At 45.2% G+C, this 10,840-nt stretch overlaps 1 protein-coding gene across 1 annotated transcript; it reads right to left on the bottom strand.

The window, feature by feature from the left end:
* Positions 1–2,231: 2,231 nt before the first annotated feature.
* sgta (small glutamine-rich tetratricopeptide repeat (TPR)-containing, alpha) lies at positions 2,232–9,684 on the bottom strand. Its single transcript, XM_038698950.1, has 11 exons — positions 9,529–9,684; positions 8,418–8,566; positions 5,567–5,670; positions 5,361–5,451; positions 5,128–5,227; positions 4,843–4,947; positions 4,442–4,577; positions 4,298–4,360; positions 2,853–2,890; positions 2,544–2,759; positions 2,232–2,389 (listed from the first exon to the last, which is right to left on the bottom strand). Exons 2-11 carry the CDS (start codon positions 8,515–8,517, stop codon positions 2,278–2,280), a joined length of 1,065 nt encoding a protein of 354 aa, XP_038554878.1. The 5' UTR covers positions 8,518–8,566; positions 9,529–9,684; the 3' UTR covers positions 2,232–2,277.
* Positions 9,685–10,840: the final 1,156 nt, after the last annotated feature.

Raw genomic sequence — 10,840 nt, 5'->3', positions numbered from 1 at the left:
GATTGGTCGGCTCGGTGGCATCGCATCTCGACATGGTCTCCTGTCTCAACCGGTTCGAGGCTCGTACACACCATCTCCTCTGACGCCTCCTCCGTTTCTGCATTTGTGTAATTTCACTAAAACTGCTGTTGAACACTGATCAGCTCCAACATGATCTGCTCACTTTCCGTCGGCCTACACCAATGAAGAAGAAGAAACCCCCACAGTGGAGCGTAGAAACCCCACCGCCAACTACTGCTTTGGAGCTCAAGCACAAATGCTTATGACGGCACGTAGCCTACGCCATCGGCTGCGGCGTGAACTCGATGCAGAATTAGAAACTGGCCTCGACACGTCAACCACATCCAGGAGGGGGTGGAGCATCTGGTCACGGAAACGCCTCTTTTTAAAGAAAAAGGCTCCAGGATTCGATTACGCTTCATGCATCTCAGCCAAAAGCAGCAGAAGCATTCTGCACATGGCTAACTTTAGTAACATAAATGTGAACTGCTGTCTGAGAGAGAGAGAGAGGTGAACTATTTAGCAAGTAAAGTCACATTTAGAGAAAGCGCTTTAAAAAATAAGAAAAATCGGTCCTGATATAAAAAACTGCATCTGTGTCCCACCTTAGCACACGCACTTCTCCCAGAATCGCCTCTGATTAGCTGAGCTCGCCGTTATCTTCATGGCTGCGGACGTTAGCTCCAACGGCTAACGTGGTTCCTCAAATTAGTTGTGCATTTTTAGATTTCACCCACAGCGTGCGTTTTGTCCAGTTCGTGCATCACAGAAAGTTCATAAAATCCAAGATGTGCCCAGATATCTGCTATCAACATACCACCCGCTGGCTTCCTCTGCCACATCTCCAAACATGAAAGCGTGTTAGCCGTTACGCTGCAACATCGCTTAACAACTTCATTATCCATCAACTATCATCGTTGGTGGGCTTTAGTGCTGCAAACTCCTGATCGTGTTCCGTCACTGCAGCGATGCAGAATCATCCACACTAGTGCTGCACCATTTGGAGAAACAGTCATATTGTGATTCGACTATAATGGAACAAATGGTACTCCGAGTCTACTTGCTTATCAAGGAAAATGCACAAAATACTGACGTTTTGAAATGTGTAAAACGATAAACAATATTTATAACAGTAACTGTCAAAATGGAACTAAGGGAGCGAGTTGCTCTACGGAGGAGGCGGCTCGGAGCAAATACTGGCCCACTGGCGTCCTGGATCTGCTGGATGGATAAATCGTGGCGGTGATGGCGCAGTGGATAGATGTGGCCTACTATTTTACCACTAGTTGAATATTAAATCCACTTAAAGCCGTTTCATTTCTGTGGGTTTTTATTTATTCATTAAATCCTTGAGCTCTGCAGTGGTCTTTAATGTGTTGTCAATAATCATATTGTTCATCATTTGGAAGTTTACTGTAGTAGATCAAACCTTTTAACGTCCGCCCCCCATCCAGCCTGTGATTGGTGGTTAACGAGAAAGCGAAACTTACAGCCGCGTTTCTGAAAAGTTGAACAACAAAAGGTGTTTAAACGTTAAATGGCCAGCGAGTCAAACCCAAACTTTACTTATCTTCTCCCTGTTTTCTGCTGTCTTAACGCTTCAGCTGCTGCAGCGTCTGTCTCAGAGCGACCGGCGTTTCTCTCGGTCCGACTGTGTTTTGAACGATTAGCGGCGGGGGGGTCACGGTAGGTTGTTAGTATTAAAAGTTACTGGCACACTGCTCTTAAATCATTTTTCTGATTGCACATAGGCCTACATATGTGCAGAGCCACATGCGAGAGCGCGGTGTGGGCGGGGATAATGAGCAGACTGCAGCACGCACACACTTTTCGCGGTTATGTCATCGCACATGACGACATCGGGATTAGATTAATTGTGCAGCCCTAATCCACACCGTCATCACGACGCATCTGTGGCTCCACCCACACTCCTACGTCTTCATTTTAAATCTCAGACCTTCTGCTACGTCTCCGCCTCCCGTCCAGACTAAATCGGCGAATCCGAACACCTAAAACGTTTAAGTTTGAAAACGGCGCCGACCCTGTTCTGGTTTTAAACTCCGGGGTTGTGCGTTAGTGCAGACAGGTGAAAACCATCACTCAGACGTGATTTTGTAAATTAACTTTGACTGCAGGACTACTGAAGTACTCGTTTTCGCCTGGACCCCTCTGTCAGTAACACGTTCTGTGAGAGACGACGCTTCCTCTAACGTTCTCTTTGTTCCTACTGAAGCATCGCCCCGACTGAAACAGCCCTCGGGCGAACTGACCTGAGTGTCATGGCTGCTCCTCGTTTCCAGCGCTGGGCGTTCGGTTGCGGATTTGACTCCTCAGCTGTTCGATGAGTTCGGGGTTCTGCTGCTGCATCTGCTGAGCAAACTGCTGACCTCTGCGACACACACAGCAAAAAACACCCGTTAACAGCCTCCCGACAACAACGCAGACAGTCACGTGTCGACGTGAAGGCTGGGAACATCAAGTGAGAACTCGCAGCTCGAAATGAACCTGCGTGGGTCTAAATCAAACTCCGCTGGGGTACGTACGCCTGGATGAGTCCTGATAAATCTCCGGTTGCAGCAGGTCCAGCAGCTGCAGCAGGTCCAGCAGCTCCAGGGGCCGCCGCACTTCCTCCTCCTAGTCCTGCTCCTAGTCCTCCTAGTCCTCCCAGTCCTCCCAGTCCCGCTCCTAGTCCTGCTCCTCCTCCTCCTGCTGCTCCTCCTCCCACCCCGCCGTATGCTCCTGACATCATCCCCGACATCCTGGGAGAGAGAGAGAGACAAGACAGGAAGTTAACATCAAGAAACCACAGAGGAAGAAACACTGAAAGACCCTGACTGAGAAAATCAACTCACAGCTGCTGAACCTGAGGGTTGTTCATCAGAGACGACGCCTGCAGAGACAGAAGTGCACATATTCAGTCAAAACTTTATTAAGCAGGGCTCCAGAGTGAGACAATGTTTGGTGGTGCCAGCAACGGGTGAGCAGCTCGTGACCCTGCAGCTCCGTACCTTCCATACAGCGCAGCACGGCGGCGGGAAAGGGCCTTGTGACCATCGAAACAGACTCTAGTCTGAATCCGGCATAAAGAGTTTTTTTTTTTTTTTTTCAAACGAAGGTTAAAGTCAAGGACAACTGGACTTGGTTGAAGATACTGGAAGACGCTTGTCCCTCATCCAAGAGCCTTCTTCAGTTCTGACTGACTGGGAAACTCAGCTGTTTAACCTCTGTGGGGTCGTTAGCTAGGATCGTCGGTACCGCTGGTTCGTCATGGTCGTTAGAACCGCCGATGGCCAATCAACAGGTGCACATTTTAGACAGAGAAGATGGATGGTTTGAAAGAGGTGTGAGGGAAGCATCTACACCCGGGTCGAGAAGCCGTCTCTGAACAGAGGAGGGGGTCTACGCCACCACTTATCCCCCACTTACAATGCTGTCCTTTCATCACTTCCCAGGAAACTCATTGGCCTCAGGTGAAGATACCAACGATGGTCGTTCAGACTTGGCCTCAGGTCCAGTTGCCCTTGACCTCAACCTTTGTTGGATAACTATAACCTGGATTACTGAGAACCTTCCTCTATTTTACTTGTTTAAAAATAAACGCAACACGAGAACATTTAACCGTTAACTTCGCAGCAACCCTGCAGTCGCTGAACGCCGTTTTCTGTGACGGTGAAAGCAGAGATCCTGCGACTGAGGAAAGGTTAAAGGACCGTCCATATTTATTTCTAGTCTTTCTGACCACTCAAAGCGTTTCACACTACAGCTGCATCAATTAGTTGTCAAATATTAAATTAATCACCAAGTATTTAGTTTATCGATTAATCACTTTGAATCATTTTTTTAAGAAAAAACATCCAAATTCTCAGATTCCAGCTTCTTAAACGTGAATATCCTCTGTGACAATAAACTGAATATATCTGGGGACGTTTGAGGACGTCACCTCAGGCTTTGGGAAACAATGATTGGCCTTTTTTTTTTTTTTAAAGAATGGACCAAACAAATAATCGATTAATGAAGAAAATAATCAACAGAATAATTGATAATGGAAATATTGGTAAGTTGCAGCCCTAGTTTAAGCTACATGTCACATTCACACACTGATGGCAGCCGTCAGGAGCAATTTGGGGTTCGGTATCTTGCCCGGCGACACTTCAAAATGCAGAGGATCGGGGATCGAACCGCCGACCTGCCGATTAGCGGGCAACCCGCTCCACCTCCTGTGTGTGTGTGTGTGTGTGTGTGTGTGTGTGTGTGTGTGTGTGTGTGTGTGTGTGTGTGTGTGTGTGAGAGAGCTCACCATGTTCATGAAGCCGGGGTTACTGAGCAGACCGGCCAGATCTACTCCTCCCATCCCTGCTGTCTGAGAGAGAGAGAGAGTGGGGTGAGAACAGACCCATCACTGCTCCTAAAAACCAGGTCCCTCCAGGTCTCCTCCTCTTACCGGACTGGACGTTTCCATCTTCTCCTCTGCGATCTTCAGGTTGGCTTTGTAGGTGTCGTTGTCGGGGTCGAGCTCCAGAGCTTTCTTATAGTAGCTGGCTGCTTCTGTGTGTTTGTTGAGGCTGGCCAGCGCCAAACTGAAACACAAAGAGACTCCTGTCAGGAACAATCCCTGACGCTCAGCTCTTCAAAATATCGATCAATGAATGATCGTCCTCAACGCCTCCTGACAAACGCTCCCCGCTTTTCCTTTTCTAATGCAGAAAATGCGGCGTCTCACACCTGTGATCTTTTTACACCTTGAGAGCTACTCGACGACAGAGAAGATTTACAGCTCTGGTGAAAGAGCAGCTTTTGTCTCTGCAGCCTAACTGTGACAGACGGACGGAGCTGGTTTCCTACCCCATCCTCCCGTAGGCTTTGCTGTAGTTTGGGTCGATGTTGATGGCCCGTTCACAGTCCTGCACCGCTCCAGCGTAGTTCCCCAGTTTACTGTACGCCGCAGCCCTGCAACACACAACCACATCAACACCCCAGCTGTTCTTCATCCTGTCACATGACTCTGCCGTTGTGTCGAAGATGAAGGACTTTCTACCCATCCACCTACCTTTCTATCAATCTAGGAGTTTGATCAAACAGCTTTGAACTGAAGCATGTCAGACTGATGAGTGATGGCGGCACACTGACCTGTTGCAGTAATACACGGCGTTCTGGGGGTTGATGGCGATGGCCTTTGAGTAAAACTCAACAGCAGCAGAGAAGTTCTCCACCTTCATTTGGTCGTTTCCTGCAGTCGAAACAAAACACGCCACCTGATTACTGACAAATAAAGTCAGGGAGAGAAACTAAAAAGACAAACGCTGATGATCTTCTGAGTGAAGCAGCGAAGAAGAGTTTCCTCCTCGTCGTCGTTGTCTCACCGTCAGTTTTGAGCGCCTCTGCCTCGGCTCTCTGGTCCTCAGTGAGGGAGTTTTGGGTGGCGTTGTTGTTGACCTGCGACTCAACTGGATGCTGCAACACAAACAAACACAGTCAGTCAGACACTTCCTGGAAACGGAATCACCTTCAGCAAGAACGACGGCTGTCCCGATTTCACGCTTAGAAAGAGGCGTTCCTCGCCGTCTACCTTGGCCGTGGCCGAGGCGAAGATCTCCGGTAACGTCATGGGCACGGCGAGGCTCTGGTCGTCAGTCGAAACTTCAAACGCCGTCTCCAAACACTGAACAGCAACTGCAGAAGAAGAAGAAGAAGCAGCTCGCTTTAAAAAGACGGAGCGCATAAACAGAACTGAGGAAAGTAAACGAAGAGACCAACAAGAGGGAAAAGTCCCGGGGGATTCCTGTTCACTGATCATCAAAAGACCACAACAACACCTGGAAACAGAACACATGTTCACACGTGGCGTTTCCATTTTACATCTTATATCTGGGCGTTTTGGGGCAGAAAAATAACATATCAGTCAGAAAAAAGCCAATCAAAGTCCTTTAATGTTGTTTTTCTGCTGATACAGATTCTGCTCAGATACTTACAGCTAAATGTTGATCAAACAGCTGTAGCTACTAAATTTTCACAGGTTACTACTAGTCAAAAATATAAAAAGATGATCAGCACGAATTATTGATGATCTGATTTGAATAAAGGTTCAATGGGAGAATGTGGAAAAACTGACGTGAGATCAGTTGATGGAATAACGATCTGGGGAAGCCACACAGTTTTTCCAACCGTGCATGTTTGTATTTTCGCGATGGATTTTGTCATGTCCTTCCGCTACAATCGTGTTTACTGCTTTTTACATGCGTACGAGCTCAGTTTACATCCGTAACGCAAGCAGCAGTGTTGTGTAATTTTATTCTGCATAAAATAAAGTGTTTACGGTAAGCACGCCATGGCAGACCAGATTTTTTGCACCATTATGCGTTGGAGACGACTTCAAATTCCTAAGAATTACACTAAATAATTACACAAAAGTACGGACAAACCTTCCCATTCAATGGATCTTCTTTATTGTTATTATTTTCTACATTGTAGATAAATACTGAAGACATCAAAACTACAAAGGAACACAAATGGAATTAATAAATATGGAATATAATTTCATGTGTGTTCTTTCTTACCATGAAACTTCAAAATTAATAGCCGCCTACCCCGTTCACTGGCCTGGTTTTGGTACCCGTTTTGACAAAAGAACGCAGAACTCAATTAAAAGCCCGGTCTGGTTCTTATAGAAGATCTTTGGATGTATAAAACCTCTTAAAGCCCGCCGGGACGCCTGCTTGCGCTGGTTCATAACAACATACATGTTAAAACTTTTATGGACACGCTTCACGTCGTTAGATCGGTTAGATTCTCCACAATTCAGTCTTTCAGTTCATTTAACAGAAACATCAAACACCAAAGTCTAATTCATTCAGCATGGTAAAGGAATTAAAGGCCTGTCCCAGATACTGGGCAGGATGAGTTCAGTGATTTAAGCGAATAAAAGCCCGGCCTGTTAATTTACGTTTTACAATGTCAAATATTAAACTGAGCAGATACAGAGCAACACTGGCACTCAGGGGGAGTCGTGTTTTTGGTCAGTAAACAGTAAATGTTCATTTTCTTTACATTAACTGATTTGGCAGAGCTTTTACCCATATAAATTTACATTAACCAAGTAATGGTGCTTTCAGACCAAAAGCGAAGCGAGCGTTAGAGGCGGTGAGTTTACATGCAAAGTCAATGCAAAGACGCGTAGAGCCGCGATTTCCTGTCGGGCGGCGCGAAGGAATTCGCGTGAGTTGAATATTTTCAACTCAGCGAAGAAGTCACATGACGCTGAGTCGCGATAGCCTATCAGTGTTGAGATTGTCCGTACGTCACTGAGGCTTCAGAGCGATGTGTGGAAAGGGCCGGGCAGAGCGGGGGATTGATAATCTGCTGGCCGGCTGAGAGCTGCTAAACTTGGGGGAGAGGAGCGGGGAGCAGCGCTCCAACCATTGGACAGATAAACCCCCGCAGTCGGTCGGATTTTGCTCTGACAACTACGCCGTTTACTCGCAGGAGGAGCTCGGAGTTAACTGCTTTTATTAAATTAGCTTTTAACTGTAGTTTTTGGGATTACAACGTTGATTTATCTTCACTGGAGCTTCTCAGCAGCTAGCTTCCGTGCTGGACAAAGCTGGACGTTACTTGGAGAAAATACAGCGAGGAGGTTGAACTATCTGGTGAGTTCAGAAAACATGTGTCTGTAACTTTATTCCAGCTGTCGTTGTACTTTACTGTGACTAAGTTAGCATAGCATAGCCCTGATCGATCCGAACTCCATTCAGAAAACAAACATTCTAGAAATTGTTGTCTTGCTGTCCTGCTGACAGACCTGACAAAGCATGAATTCATATGTTCAACAAATCTGCATCTCGTTGTAGTTATTTCGGCATCAGTTTGATCCGTTTATTGCTATTAAATCACAGCAAAATGTTTACTTTGGGTTCATACAGTTGTTGTATGTGAACACTTGCAGCGATGTACTCACGCGAGGAAAGCGTTGCGAGGCGAAAATTCGCTGTTGGTCTGAAAGCACAATTAGGCTCGATTGTTCGGCCTGGGGACCTTTACTGGAGATTTGCCCTGACCAGGATTTGAAACCTGGTCCTGCATCATCCAGCTGCACGTCCATCCAGTCTCTTCTCCTGAGGGAAATATCTGGCTACTACACGCTCCACTACGTTCACCTGCTAATTTCTAACTCTGCCTGTTTGGTCGCTCGCCAAATTAACATTAGTTTGCGTGTGTTGACAGCTGAAGTGACATTAATAATTTCTCGTTCCCCCCCAAGGACTCTTTTCATAACCTTTTTCTGTGAATTAAACCCCAAAACATGGCAATTCCAGGACATCTGGGTACAAACAGGTGGGATTCATGAAGTGGAGACTGATTCAGCCACAGTAAAAAAGTCAGGTATCCGACTCTTGGCGTCCTGTGGTACGACAAGGACTCACCTTCCAGACTCTCCTGGGCGCCCGAGGTCAGATTCCCTGAGTGGAGCTGGTCATGGAGGAACTGGATGATGGAGAAGGCGAGACGCTTGTTGTCTGTCATGGTGACGGAGGCTCGGACCTCTCTGTGGTCACTGAGGGAGGGAGAGACCCTGCAAGCAGGAGGGAGAGGCAGCTAGCATGTTGTTATCAAGTCTTTAAAATGTTATACCGATGAAAAACAGACAGAAGCGCCACTCTCAGGTTAGCCACCCCCACTTTAGCATTAGCTTGTAGAACATTCTAGCAACTCATGCTAAGAATAACTCAGCGTGACTGTGTTAGTAATGCTAACAGCTGCGAGCTAACACTGTCCATCTCGGTGTATGAATCACGATCAAACAAGCGGATGACAGCAGACTGGTAGTAAAGCAGATAATTAATTAGCTAGCTGGGGTCACTGTGAAATATAAATACAGTGTCCATAAACAAAGTTAGCTGGTTACTTTTAGCCTAGCCTGTGCTAGCACGCCGACATAAACACAGGGTCCGCTGCCAAGACAATTTAATACAATTTTCCAATCTGATTTCTGGCATTTTAACGCTGTCTTGCACATCGTCGGCAGAAAGTAACGCCGAAAGATATCTTTTTTAGAATAAGTCGGTAACATTATTAAGTTTACTCCTCGGCAGCACATCATCTCAGCAGAATGTCACTTAAACAACACATTTGCTCATCTACTGCCCACTAGATGTAGTCTGTATCCCGGGAGGGAAATAGTGTGATAACATGGGGCGAACTGGCTAAATGACTAAAAGATGCACTTGCTTTAATCTAGTATCTCTAAAGTATGATTTGGTGCATTTAACTATGCCGAAGAAAAGAGTGGCCCCTGATGAATGATTAAATGTGCTAACTTTAGATCTAAAAGAAGTACAGTTTTACTCAGAAGCAAGGTCAAGTTGAATTGCCAGAGTTTTGAAAGGGGCTTGGCGTGACGTGTTCTCCGAACCACAGCGGCACGATGCTAACGGCTAGCTAGCTAGCGGATGGCATTCCGTTGGTGCTGCCGTCAATATGAAACTGTCATGACGCGAAATCTAACGTGGGAACACAGTAACGTGTTTTTCCTACCAGCTGTCTCTGTGTGTCAGGCGCGGATTTGCCCGGTAACGGATAGTTGACGTTAAGCTCCGCTCCTTCGTCTAATCGTAGCCGTCAGTCAGCTAGCCACTTAGCTCGTCGCGGAGATATGTCGTAAAGCATCAGCGCCGGTGTTGTGAGGGTTGGTGGTGTCAGGTTACCAGCAAAGCCTGGAAAACACCGGAAATTGTGCTAATTCGCCTTCAGAATAAAACAGTTCAAAAGCCTACTTTTACTATCACTGTGTATGAAAGACAAGATGAGATAAGACAACAGACTAGATAAAAAATAAAATTGCACGGAGCAGAGTAAAGGAAAAAATGTGATACACTATAAATCACAATAGGAGGATATATTAAGATATAAATAAGTAGAGTATGGGAAACAGTTGTGGAAAACAGGAGAAAAATATTACAAGAAATAAAAATAAAAAACAATTAATTAAATACAAAATGTCAGTGGAGACATGTCATAGATATATTCAAGGTCTTTTTCACTGCAGAGCACTTACGTAGTGTTGTAGTCAAGACCGCCCAAACCGAGACCAAGTCAAGACCAAGACCAGAGTTTATCGAGACCTAAACAAGACCAAGACTTTTAGAGGCTGAGACCAAGTCAAGAACAAGACCAGTTCCCCAAATTACATGACACACACTAAAATATGTAACAAGATCATAGGTACTTCTCAAATTGATCTGAAATATCCACATTCCCATTAAAACACCCACATGCACAAAATAAAATCCGAAATCTTTAATCAACACTCCTTTTCCATGCTTACAATCGTAGGGAGGGGGGACAGTCGTTAATGGGAACAACACATTTTTTAATTAGGGTTATTGATTGTATTTAAAGAAATACGCTTTACATCCAATCAAAGTTTGGATGTTAACAAATAAATCAGACAATGCAAAAGCAATTTATTGATATTCCCAAAGTTATGGTCTTGAAATAAAATCCAGAGTCCTCAATGTCCGAGACAGAGACATGACCATCAAAAAGTGGTCTTAAGACTGGTCTCGAGACCAAGACTGGTCACGAGTACTACAACACTAATCCTTGGGTTGTAATATGTAAAATAAAAATGTGTTAGAAATATGGTCTGTACACTTTTATCATATATAGAAAAACTTGAAATATATATTATGTAGAATAAATTAAATGAAATATGGCATTTTTTTATTCAGCATAAGAAAATGGTACACTGTAGTACAGGAATGACAGAGACTACAGTGCTTTTCATTTAATAATAACAAGTATGCAATACATTAAAATAAGGTGTGTGTTTACAGATGTTACTGGT

This window comes from Micropterus salmoides, unplaced genomic scaffold, assembly GCF_014851395.1.
Source record: "Micropterus salmoides isolate LMB-PRFRI ecotype aquatic unplaced genomic scaffold, ASM1485139v1 Ms_hic_scaffold_5, whole genome shotgun sequence".
NCBI classification, from domain to species: domain Eukaryota; kingdom Metazoa; phylum Chordata; class Actinopteri; order Centrarchiformes; family Centrarchidae; genus Micropterus; species Micropterus salmoides.
This window is presented reverse-complemented; position numbering and strand designations above follow the sequence as displayed.

Coding starts and splice junctions, on each gene's coding strand:
- sgta (XM_038698950.1), bottom strand. CDS start 8,517: ATGACAGACAACAAGCGTCTCGCCTTCTCCATCATCCAGTTCCTCCAT. Junction 4,578..4,842: donor AAAGCCTACGGGAGGATGGG/GTAGGAAACCAG, acceptor TTTGTGTTTCAG/TTTGGCGCTGGCCAGCCTCA. Junction 2,760..2,852: donor AACCCTCAGGTTCAGCAGCT/GTGAGTTGATTT, acceptor TCTCTCTCCCAG/GATGTCGGGGATGATGTCAG.